The 13,148-nt window shown below is 46.8% G+C and overlaps 1 protein-coding gene across 5 annotated transcripts in view; it reads right to left on the reverse strand.

Moving 5' to 3' along the window:
- Positions 1 to 13,148, reverse strand: part of KLHL13 (kelch like family member 13) — a 40,751-nt gene that overhangs the window by 20,711 nt on the left and 6,892 nt on the right. For 3 of the 5 annotated variants that reach the window (XM_081336408.1, XM_081336409.1, XM_081336410.1), the window contains exon 2: positions 12,889 to 12,947. The exons of 1 other annotated variant lie outside the window; for it this stretch is intronic. In XM_081336408.1, the coding sequence (XP_081192534.1) occupies positions 12,889 to 12,908 (20 nt within the window). In that variant the 5' untranslated portion in view covers positions 12,909 to 12,947. Of the gene's footprint in view, positions 1 to 1,235; positions 1,348 to 12,888; positions 12,948 to 13,148 lie in introns of those variants that run through there. One more of the 5 variants, XM_081336407.1, reaches the window with a different exon arrangement.

The following is a 13,148-nucleotide window of genomic DNA, read 5'->3' on the forward strand; positions in this document are numbered from 1 at the left end:
TACTATCTTGTTTCCAACACTTCTTCTAGTTCCTGATCTAACATATATATTAAATGAATTAAATGAAATGTTCTACTCCTAATTCAGATGAAATTGACAATGCTTCTGTCCTTCCTATTTCAACACACTAGTGTAAAATTTCCTTTCATGTTTCAGATCTAGGAAAAATGCTCTCAACTGTTAAATGCTGAAAGTTTATGAGATGCTTTAAAAAAAAATAAAAGCCATTTGCAGCCAATAGATACTGTTATGTCTCATAGTGTAAAATGTAAAATGAAAACAGAAACAGACAGATAAGTAGATGTCTCTACCAAAATCTTAGATGAAGGGATGACTTGCCTATGAGCAAGCTAATATAAAAATTCAAAACATTGAGATACCCCATTTCAAGGCTGTGAAATCATATTTTTCAGACATAAAAGCTATAAAAGGCATTCAGACCTGTATTCGTGGAAATAAGGAGCATCACCAAGATCAAGTTTACTTTCTTTCTTTCTTTTCACTTTATCATACCATGTGGCTTGCTCAGCCTTAGCCATAAACACATCCCTCGTCTATGAAAAACGGGAACCTGTTCTTTACAAATCTAAAATCTTGGGCTGCAGCCTGCAGGTCTTGCAAAGCCAACATTTAAATTTTGACTCTGAGAGACGAAAAGGAATCTAACCAGAGGAACAATTACTTGGATTTTAAAGAATGAATTTTTGACAGCTAGTATTTCACCACGGAAAACCCACCCACCCAGGACCGAAAAAGACACCTTGGTGGGCGTTCTGAGTGTATCTCATGAGGAAAAGCAACTAGAAAAAGGAAGAGCCCAGAACTCTGGAGTTACTCGCCTAAGATCTGCATTCTAGACCAATGACCCACACAAACTCCAGACGGGGCTACACAAAAGGAAGGGTGCAAATCTGCACCTTCTCCCCTGCTTTGCCCAACAAAGGAAGGACTGAAACACAACACCTATCAGCAGGGTGGTGGCGGAGAAGAAACACGACTGACAAGAGACGTTGCAGGGTAGGAGAGAGATGCAATGTTAGCAATGTTAATTCTGAGACCAATGTCACATTAAGGAATACAGCACCACAAATAGAGAATTGGGGGTGGGGGTGGGGGGTGGGGGAGATGGGCGTTAAGACTGCACAGAACCAAGCCCGGCCAGGGGCCAGGAGGGGGGATGGGATCTTGCAAAGGCATGCCCACCTCAAGAGGCCCTCCTCCCTTCTCTCACTTACATGTACGCTGGAGAAAGTGGCGACGACCGGGAGGTTTTAAGCACTGGCACGGGGAACTTCCAGCTAGCTGGCGAGGTCGTTTTCCATTTCAATGGCATGTTGGTCACCGCGATGCTACAATAACAGCAAACAGCGTTTCCGTAACAGACGGCCAACTCGGGCTTCCATTCCAGACGCACGCACCCTCCCAGGCAGGAGGGTGGCTGCCGGTGCGGCTGCTGCTCCTCCGGCTGGGAACCCGCCAAGCCAGCTTGCCAGGGATCTTAAACCGGCGTTTCCAAGCTGCCTAGGGGGCTGCCTGGCTTCTCCTCCTGACCCCTGCCGTCCCCTAACGCGGGCAGGCGGGCGATCCTCCTCGGGCTGGCAGACCGTGCCACTGCCTCATTAGAGAAGGGCTGACTGCAGCCTACATTAGAAAAGGCATGAGGGCGAGGGAGGAAGGGGGAGAGGCTGCACACCGCCAGGCGCCACCAGGCAGCCTTCCTTGGTCTATAAAAAGACCGCCTCGGTCTTCCCCACCCCAAGACCGAGCTGGCACTACTATTGTTCCACCTTCCCAGTCACACTGCAGCACCCAGCTACATTCAATACCTATTAACCTGATTTCTGGCCAATAGCAGCAGGACAAAAAACCCGAAACCACCGAGGAAAGGGGTGTGCGGAGGGGGGCGACGAGATGGACGCCACAAAGAAAACAAAGCCACGTACCGACTCAGAATGCATTTGTCATCCTCGGAGTATTCTTCGCCGGAGCTGCAACAGTACAAGCGGGCGAGAAACCTCAGCATAGCCTTAGGCCAGACGGCTTGGAAGGAGGGAGATCAGTGACCAAACGCAGCAGCAGGAGGAACCGCTTCTCCTTCCGTGCAAATCAAACAAGGCAAGAAGGCCATTATGGCAAAAAGGCTACTTGCAAGCAAGAAAAAGAAGGGGGGGAAGGAGGTTTTGAAAGAGAGAGGGAAAGAAGGGGCCAGCTTTTACTAATCCATAATAATCAGAGGGACCCAAGGAACGCGGGAGGGCAGATTCCTGCCTGCTTTTCCAGGCTGCTTGGGATTCAAGGCGCTCTCGGTTTCCCCTACCCTCGGCTTCCAGGATGTGGTGAGAAAAAAAGCCTCATGCATTTTACAACACGTTCTGCAAACACCAATATCGTCCTTCGCCTTTGGTTTGCAGCTGGGAATTGGAGAGCAACGTGCTGCTAATATCTGTCCTTGCACAGGGATGCAATCAACACTCAGACAGAGCAACCTCCCCCTCCCCGGCTCATAAATTGCCTGAAATCTTGAGGAAGCAGCCGGCTTGCAGGTGTCACACAATTCTCTGGCCTATCTGGGGGTGACCGAGGGGCAGGCGCCCCTTTTGCAAAGCGCCCTTGAAGCAGCACACGGTGGGCCAATTTAAGGACGGCGACACTTTATGGAAATGTTGTTCCGACAGTTTAATCCCAAGCCAGGAGGCGCCTCGATCCGTGTGAAGGAGCACCGAGGCACAGCTGCCATGTGGCAGAACAAAGCTTCTCCTGCCGGAAAAGGAGGGAGGGAGGGAGGGAGGGAGATCGGAGGATTTCCAGGGACTTCGACGCACACCCTCCTTCCCTGTGGCTCTGGACCCCCAGAATGACCATATCTTTAAAGGCAAAACAAATGGAGCACTTTTTATTGAATTTTTGCAGTTTCTTCATTTGTAATTCAGGCAAGGAGGAACACCAGGAGAAGCAGCAGCTTCTAAATTTTCTGCTTTCAAGTTCCCAGTTGTGCTGAAAAGTCTACGGTCACAGAATAGGAAAATATTCAGCACTACCCCCCAAAATGCCTGGCCATTCACCTAATCGTTGCCCAAAGTCCCTCCAGACTGAGGAGATAAGTCACGCAAATAAAAGCATCCTAACTTGGGGAGGGCTCTGCTCAGCATCCAAGAAGCTCTCTTCCGGCCACTGAGGATGGGAGAACAATGGCTTGATGCCGGAGGCAAGTTGACCCAGACTTAGCCATATATTCCATGCCAATGGCCTGGCGGGGGGAGTAGGAAAACGAGAGCAGAAGCAGCTAATACGGACGGCACCGAATCATTTGTTTCTGGCCTTTAAGCGTGAAGAAGAAGAAGTGGACAAATCCGGCTGAAGACCGTGATACGGCTGGCTTCCTTGCCAAGACCAGTTCTGCCTGAGACCCCCAGGAGAGTCTTTGCGGGGAACTGGGTTTCTCTCGCCTACTTTGAAAGAGGCGGGCTGCTGACAAAGGATGGAGGCTGCCGCCTTCCAGGAGCCACCTCAGGTCCTGGGGAGACGTGGGCTCAGCAACACCCCCACCCCCTATCCTGCTTTAGCCTCAGAACAATCAGAGCGAATGAGCGTCATTAATAGTCAATGGGTGCCTCCGCTCCCACAGCACACACCACAGAGGCTGAAGGACAATGGGGTCATCAGCTGTTCAAGCTTAATGCACTGCCTGCCCCTCACGGCAGACCCTGGACGGCCTGCTTAGGGGCAAAGAGAACAAGCTAGTTCTACCAAGGATCAGCTTGCAGGGAGAGGGGTGCAAGGAGCAGCATTCAAGCCTCCACCCATGTTGGAGCCAACTTAGGTCAGTCAAAGCTCCCAGCTGACTCTTTGCTACGAGAAACGGCTGGGAAAACCCAGATTACGGACTGGGGGCTGTGTTTATCAGTTCTGAATCCTTGAAGGCACGGCTGAGCCCTCAAGGGCGAGTTTCTTCTGGTCTCAGAAGCTCCTAAGCCCAAGAGGTCAACATCCAACCTCTTTTCTATTCTTGCCACAAACTGTCCATGAAGTCCACCAGGAATCAAGCTGGATTTCAAGGTGTCTTTTCTCTTCATGCGTCTCCACCGCTGTAGACTTAAATATCTGCCAAATCCTTCAATCTGACCAGCAAGAGCATTACAGATCTCACCGCTCTACATAGATAGGTAACCTTTATTGTCGTTTTTTTACTGTGGGCACAATGGCACACATTAAAAATGTAATTTAGTTGCTTGCTCTCAAAGTGTATACATACATAACACACATTTAAACGTACTATGTACAACATATGTATAGACCTACACCCTTACATATAAGTAACATACATATTAATCACTGTCCATCTTCAATACATAACGGAAAGAATTCAGAAAATGAACATTAACTTTTGAAAACTACCACTGAATAAATCTGTACAGCAAAGTGATTTGGATAGAGCTTCGGAAGAACCAAAGATAAATAACCGATGTTGAAAATCACCAAGGGTGGAAGAGGGCCAGTCATCTTTCTTGCTACTCTAGAAGTAATCAAGGAAAGACATTTATCTGGCATTTCTGGAACAGCAGTTTCTCAACTGTATTTTTCAATAAGAAAGAAGCTTATAATACTGAACATTCAACTGTGGAGGATCGAGATCTTAGGCATCGGGAGGCTGAAGACAATTTCTTGAGTTTGGACTATCAGAGATAATTTGGTAGGACATCTGGCTCGGTCCTCTGAGCCATTCAAATTATTTTGCCAGACAATTAGCCAAAAGTTGTGACCAAAGAAACTCAGCAGATATTTGTCCCAGCTATCTAAAATGAATTATCAAAGTACCTTGGGCTTTCTTGTTTCGAGGGTCATATCACGGGAAGAGCCAACGCAAGCACATTACGGCTTGGGGTAGCGTGTTCTACCCCTGAAAAACAGCCATTCACAGGGTATGTGTGAAGGAAATGTCACTGGGCCCTGTCTTCTGGAGGGGGGCAGTCTAGGCAGCCTCCCCTTTCCTCTCCCTTCTACAGCTCTCAACCGAAACCCGCCTCAGTTCAGACAGCTGCTGGCTCATCTTTCTTTAGGAAGCGATTGCAACAGGGAGACGGTGGGCTGCATGTCCCACACGGCACCACGTCCTCTTCTACCACGCGCAGAACTGACTGCGGGACTGAAAGGAAAGAGGAGGACAAGCAGCAAGGAGGACGGACAACTGCACGGGGGCGATGGGTGCACCCTTGGGGGACCTGAAGGACCAGGTTAGGGCCAGATCATCCCAGAGAGAATCTCTCTAGGAGTTGACAGCAATCTGGTAGTCCATTATCAATCTTTACTAACCCCAGAACTCCAGCTTTCCAAAAGAAAGGGGTGCCTCTTAGCCCAGCCCTCACTGAGCTAGCTACCACTTTTGCATTTTAAAAAACTAGGAAACATTCCTGATGAGATCATAGGATTTAGAATGCAGAACATAGAATAATAGAGGTGGAAGGGACCTTGGTGGGGTCTTCTAGTCCGACCCCCTGCTTCAGCAGGAAACCCTGGCCTGTACCACTTCAGACAGATGGCTGCCCGGTCTCTTTTTGGAAGCCTCCAGTGACGGAGCACCCATAACTTCTAGAGGCAAAGTTCCATTAGTGGATTGTTCCCAGTCTTGAGAAATTTCTCCTTAGTTCTAGGCTGCTTCTCTCCTTATTAGCTTAGATACCCAATTCCTGGAACTGTTCTTCATATGTTTTAGCCTCCAGCCCCCTAATCGTTCTTTTTGCTGTCCCCTTTTCCTTGTCTCAACAACTTTTTTATATTGTGATGACCAGAACTGGATGCAGTATTCCAAGTGTGGTCTTACTAAGGCTTTTTGGCTGCTGCAGCACACTGTTGGCTCATATTTAAGCGATTGTCCACTAGGACTCCGAGATCCCTCTCACAGTTACTGGCATTAAGCCAAGTTTCACCTAGCTAGCCCGTACCTATACAGTTGGTTTTTCCTGCTAAGTGTAAAACCTTGCTTTTCTCCACATTAATTTTCATTTTGTTGGATAGGGCCCGTTGTTCAAGTCTGTCAAAATCCTTTTGGATCCTGAGCTTGTCTTCTGGGGTGCTGGCTATGCCTGCCAGATTAGTGTTGCCTGCAAATTTGATGAGTTCCCCTTCAATTCCCTCATCCCAGTCATTTATGAAGATATTGAAGAGTCCTGGGCCCAAGACAGAACCTTGGGGTACCCCACTGCTTACTTCCCTCCCTGCAGATGTACTTCTGTTGAAGACTACACGTTGAGTACTAATTAATAACATGGCAACTTGAATTAAAACTCATCAATCTGGCTGCTCACTCCGTGCCAGCCAGGAGCCCTGAAACACCCACGGGGGCGTTTATTACACAATGAAGTTTCTGAAAGACTTAAAAGCGAGCTAATGCTTATTCAGAATCAGTCATGCCACCTTCTGGCGATGATGCGAAGAGATTAACTGGAGGAACTTGAAACGGATGTTTCCCGGGCTCCCTTTTCACAGGAAGGCTGCAAGAGGCAGCGGCCGGGCTTCGGCCCTGGCACAGCAGGAGGACAAAAGGAGCAAGACGTGGCGCCTGGATTAAGCCCGTTCATCGGGAACAGGCGAGGGCACCGCTGCCTCCTCCTCTTCCCAATTATTTGAGGAAGCATTCAGAAACTGTTTTCCTGGGCCGGGGGGGGGGGGGGAAGCAAAGCTGTTCAGCCAGCCCCCATGGAAGAGAACAGCAGGTACTTTCAGTTTAAGAAAACCTTCAAAGCTGCTAAGTATAGACTTAATTTCGACAGACTGGCATTTCCATATATTAAACACTAATGCAATAATCAAATGAGCTGGAAGTTATTACCCCAATAGATAATGCAAAGCAGTGAAAAACAAAGAAGGGGCAAGTCAACAATGAAATCTTTATCTGTGCTGTTCCCAGGGAAGTTTTTTTTAAAAAAAGTATATATATTTATAAACAATAAAATAGTGGACAACACAGAAGAACTAACTTTGTAACTAAGCTCAAAGTACCCTTTTTATTATGAAAACAATTCAACATACTTCATTTGATACCTTTTGTCACTATAACACTGAGCATCAATCGCACAACACTAGTCACTAGTGTCAGAAGTGTTCTGAAGACTTCACACCTTGCCTTTAAAATCCTTACACTAAAACCAGCCAACCACCAATAAGCTTAAATCCCTCTGTTCAACAAAGCCTTCCTAGAAAGTTTCAAACATCCAGAGAGATCCCCCTTCCAAGAGAGAACAACATTTCTCCCAGGGTAGTTCAATGCTGCTTCTTAAAGTATGGTAAATAAAAATGCCAACCACTTTAAAAGAACCCAACCGCAGAGGGCAGCCACGCCAGGAAGCAGCCTCATTCTGAGACAGAGATGGGTGGTACCCAAACTTGATAAATAAGAAAGGAAAAATTACATCTGGAAGCCTCCAGGCAGCTACATTTATATGCACCCCTCCTTTTCAAGGCAGGGGGGGGGTAAAGAGCGCATGTCGTGAACTAGTTGTGACTAGTTCAACAAACCAGGGCAATGCAAACTCGAATTTAGCAAAATATCAACCCAGCCAGAGACCTTTCAGCTACCAATCTAGACAAGACGGTGCAATCTTCTCCCCCCAAAAGGCCCGGGGAGGGGAGGGTTACCTGGTGGTTCAACTTGCAGCAAACTGGCTTGGGATTCGATCTATTCGCAGCACCTCAGGTTGAATTTTGGCTGTTTAAACATTTGTCGCTCAAACATTTCTAAGAACTGTGCCCAGGGCGCATGCAGTGAAGTGATGGGATATAAATACTTTATGAAATCAACAGGGCAACAGAGAATGAGGCCGTCGCCACAGCAGCACGTGTTCCTGTAAGAAAGAGGGTCTCCAAACTCTCACTGAAAGAGAGGAACAAGGCCAATCGCAAAGCGGATTCGCTTGGAGTTGCAAAAGAGCAACTTCCTTCCACTGCCTTTTCCCATTTTTCCGGAGACAACGGTTTTAACCCTAATATTTGCATTCCTAACAGTGCAGGGGGGATAAATTCTCTTTTTCCAAGCAGCTTCTGTTTTGTTGTGTTTTGCATGGATCTGTTCCTGCTTTTCATCTATTGCCTTATAACCGCCGGGTCTTAAAAGCTGTTGGTTTTCCAAACAAAGGAAAGCTTCCAATGTTTTCTCTTACTACACAGAAGATTAGGAACTATGCACCTCGTCTGAAAATGTTATTTTCGACAGGATGAATTTGAAATTATCTTCTGGACTTGTGGGTTCAATGCAAACACAAGACCACGGTTAAGTTTAATGTCTTATTTGCCAATTCACACTCAATTATCCCAGCCTAATGCTGTGTTTATCAATGTTGGCAAGTTTATTACAGATGGGCTCCCACAATTTCCCAGCCAGCATGGGCAGCTGGGGATTTCTGGGAGTTGAAGTCTACCCATCTTAAACTAGCCAAGGTTGAGAAACACTGGCCTATCATAACAACCTGCAAAGAAGCACTGGACCATACAGCTTCTGCCTAGCCCAGTGACCGGCCTCCCAATTCATCTTGGTTAATTTCAAGACTCAGAATTCAAGTCATCTACAACCCTGAAAGCTGGCTAGGACACATGGCCCATTCTCTTCTTTACAGGACAAGATACTTCAACGGGAGGGAGAAAACTAAAGAAGGTTAAGCTATGCATAGAAGCAAGGAGTGCTGCAAATCTAATAAGTAGGAGAAATAAATCCCAATTTCTTATTAAACTGTAACTGGGAAAAACGTAACCTGATTAGCTGCACAGATAACTACAGGGAAGCCACAATCGCCTTACTTTGAAATCAAAGAAGGAAGAAGACCCAAGACATGGTTGGTTGGCTGGGGAATTCTGGGAGTTAACTAACGTCCACTCATCTTAAAGTTGCTAAGGTTGAGAAGCACTGGATTAGAGATTCATGGTAAACGTAGGGTTTGAGGGACAGTTATACTGATGATGCTTTGAAACTTGACCCCAGAAACTAATTCACGCATTGTCTCCTGGCTGACTTTATACCCGCCACCACCACATTGGAAAGTTCAACCAGCATCATGTCCAGGAACATGACGAATGGACAGTCTGCGTGGCTATCATTGTGGAGCTGCCCCTGCCACCAATGCAGGAAGCTCCAATGGGCACACACTGCATCGGTGCAAATAACGGACAGATTTTGCTTTGCGGAGAAAACAGTATTCAAAGGTGCAATTGATCAGCTCATGTGACTCCTTTGTTAAGAAAACCTCTTTTAAAATTCTTGCATTTTACACAGAAGCAACCTGATGGCCATGTGGCTGGAGGCTCTGATTTTCTAGGCAGGGGCCAAAGAAAAGAGCAGGAAGTAAAGATAAGACACATGGGCCTCTGCAGAGCACGATTAAAACAAATGAGGCCATTTAGAGGACTTTTAACCATTTTATAATCAGGGGCAGCTGCAATTCCAGTGACATTCTAAGTTGAAATAATTGGCAAATAGGAGCTGTATTTTCAACAAAGACAATCAAAATGCAATCAAGGGAGAAAGTGGAACCTTTCCCAACAAGGCTGCCAAAATTACTGATATTAAGTACTATGGCAACATGGACAAAAAAGGCCAAAAGGGATAGATGGGCAGCCTTCAGCCTCTACTGACCTATATGAATCACAGGCATGTGCCTTGGTTCTCACATCCGTGAGCCCCTCACCGGCTCACCCCACTTCACCTCCCCTTTCAAGATCAGGCTTTAACAAACATCACACCGACCATAATTGATTTGGCAAGAAAATCACAACAGATTAGGGATCAAACATGCCAGCGACTGACTCAGTGCTGGTTGGCATACAAAACACCACCCTACACTCCTGCCCAAAGTGTCTCTTAGGTCTCTCCCTCTGCTAGAGGCCAGTAAACAAATGCCAGACTTTCTGAAATCACGCCTTTAAGGCCTTTCAAACCCATAAACTAATTTCTATTTGGTCCAGTTGTGTTAAGGTCGCATCAGACCTAAACCTCCGGATTTCAGCTATAGCCAAACAGCCTGATAAAGTTAGTGGCCAAATTCTTCTGCCACTTCTACTGTGGCTAAAGGGAAAATAACTCTACTGATCTGCTCTAGGTCAGCTGGCCTGCAACAGGAGGAGGAAGGCTTGAAAAGCAATGCGGGGGGGGGGGACACACATACCTGTCGTGAAGCACTGGAGGCCTCTCCCTTCTGAGAACAGAATGATCCATGCTGCTATGGAACGACTCCCCTCTCAATCAAAGGAAGACTACAAAGCTTGCCCTCTTTTACACAAAATTTAGGAAGCCTGGTACCCCACAGCACCACCGCATTTTAACCGATCACACGAGCAGAGCTGATTGGAAGAGGATAATGGTTCACCAGTGGGGCCAGTCACCCTCCTCTCCGTGATGGAAGAGGCGGCCTTTGTTTCTGGACAAGGCGGTGCAGGGCGGAAAGTGCCCTATTCACTGGGAGGATGCTGGGAAGCCACGACTGTATCTCGTTCTCTGCTCCTCCTCCTCCTCCTCCTCCTCCTCCTGACATGCTCGCACGGGCTCTGGCCACTAAAAGGGCAGAGGGCTCCCTCTGCATTATGGCAGCCCGGCACATGAGCGGACTTCCAAGAGGAGATGTCCCTGCGGGTGGGGTGGGGGAGCCACTTAGGGGAAAAACTGTCATCCCTGGGCAGCACCCAACATCCCCGCGTCAAAGCAGCTTAAGGAGCTTTGCTTAGGCTCCCTGTCTGCTGCGGTGACCCCTGGGATGATCGCCGGCTTTGTTTCTGGAAAGGCCTTGTGAACAGAGCCCCTCCAGCACCACGCTGGTTCTTTAGGACGGGACGCATCCCTTCTCGGACTGGCTATGCATTCTGCCCCAAACCCAAGAACCCCATTTTTATCCACCGGCAATTTGGAGGCCGTCCAGGCAGAACTGAAGCTGCTTTTCATAGCTGGCTGCTAATCTGATTAGCGAGTGGATCTGAATTTCAAAGAGGAGGGAGACGAGGGTGTCCCTGCCTCTCCATCTTCCCGTCTCATTCGAAGAAGAAGAAGAAACTGTTACAGAAAAGGCTTTTGAGGGCCAGTACAAACTGCAGGAAAAGCACCAGAAATGCAGTTCCTTTGCTCCTAGGAGCTTTTGTGCTGCTTGTAAAACAATGCCCTTCAAGGTCTGCCACCAACGCCCTTTCCAGGGCAACTCTACTAGCCCTGTTTGTAAAAAGTGTGTGTGTGTGTGTGTGTGTGAAGTAAGTGAATGCTTCCGGCAACAGAGAATATTCAGAAGCTTTTTAAGGCGAACAAAGAAGGAAGAGGAGAATGCTGCCCTCTCCTCCCCCTGGAACTTCTAATCTCAAAACTGCTCTGGACAAACCCAGCTGCTGCAGAGCAATTTGCATTCAGTCTGCCATAACATTTCCAGGGCTGAGCTAAAATAGGGTCATTTCACTGCCTAAACACAAGAGATCTGCCCTCTTATGGGCAGAGGCCCTTCCACGTGTTTCAGCCACAGACCTTACCAGGGCAGTTCACTGGCCAAAAACTTCGCTGATTTCATTGACATAATCAATCCCCCAAACAATCCATCTGATGTAAAGGAAAAGCAATTCAGTGAGGAAGACACACAGAAGGAGACCGTGTTGCAGAGAGCCATTTATTTAGTGAACAAACCAAGGCACAGCTCTTCAGAGGAAGTTCCACTGAGTTCAATGGGATTTGCCTCTGGGCTGGCTGCGGTTGTATTTTGTGAAGTGCAAGATGTGCTGGAATGATAAAAGTTAGATTTTCTAAGTGCAGTCATTCTCAAATTCCTTTATCTGGCTGCTGCTTTTCTTTCATCTTCAGAGCTACTGTTGGCTTCACTCGAGAGTTTAAAGAAAAGGGGGTATCTGTAGCTCAGAGCTGAACTGTGAAGCCCTTGCTGCCATCTGAGCTTCGTTGTTTGCTTGCAGTAGGGAAATCATGAGTGCTGGTGAATGTCAGGTTTGCTCTGTTTAAGACCAGAAGACATCCCCTCCAGCAACCAACACCCAGATAAGCAAGGATTAACAGCAGACAAACAATCAGACAGAAAACAATGCCCTAATCAAGGAACCGCCCAGGAGAAAAATATACGCTCACAACACTGGCAGGGCAAGCGACTGTAGATAAACAGGGAGAAAACCCCACACTCTCACACTGATGATGTTCCTTAGTTGGGTAATAAAATGTCTGTGAGCAAACAACCAAGCTCAGAGAGCACTTAGCAGATTTTTTTTAGAGTTATCAGTAAATGTTACCAAATTCCAATTGTTGCTTTGTTACTGAAAATCACCCCAAACAGCGGTTACCAAAAAAGGATATTGTGGATGGTGAGAACAGACAATAAAAACAGAAAACCATATTATGTGTCATTAAAAACAGTAAGGATACACAAAACAAGCCATGGGGTCACTACCGCTGGGCTGAGCTTGTGTTTGTGCTGAGAAAATTACCCTAGAGGAACACTTAATTGAATACCTTTAACACTAAACTTGAAAATCTTCTGCTGACCTACTGCTCGAGTTCATTCAAAACTCTGCTGAAATGTTTTGTAACTGAAAATATCTTACTAATGTGCTGATATGGAATGAAATGTATTGTGGGTATTTTGAACTGGGTTGAGCAGTTTGCTGCACAGCATTATATAAAATGAATCTAATGTCAAAAGGTTCCATCTTCATCTTAAAATGCGTTACGCTGGAATGAGACAGGCAGAACTAAAGCCCACTATTTTATATAATCCAATCCAGGCTTGCTCTGCCCTTAGCTTAAAGCTGTTGAGAGCAGGCAGCACATAAATTTTGTAAATAAATAAAATCCATGCATGCAATTTCTTAGCAATATAAGGATAAAGCCAAGCACTTCAGTTTCACACAGTCACCATTTTATGTAATACTCACAGACTGTCTCTCCACATCATCTTTGACACAATACAATGCCTTCTCGGCTCTCTGAGCACCTGCAAGTTGGAAGAAAAAAAACACACCAAGAAATAGAAACTCTCATTAATGACTTTCTTTGGAAAACCGCCTGGAGGCCTCTCTTGGCTTTTCTGAATCTGCCCTCCTCCCAGAGTGCCCAATCTCAACTCCTGGGTGCCTCCAGCAGCGTTTAACCCTTTGGAGAGACATCTCCAGGGGGAGGCTGGAGCCAGCAGGAA

This window comes from Vipera berus (genome assembly GCF_964194415.1).
Source record: "Vipera berus genome assembly, chromosome: 11".
NCBI classification, from domain to species: domain Eukaryota; kingdom Metazoa; phylum Chordata; class Lepidosauria; order Squamata; family Viperidae; genus Vipera; species Vipera berus.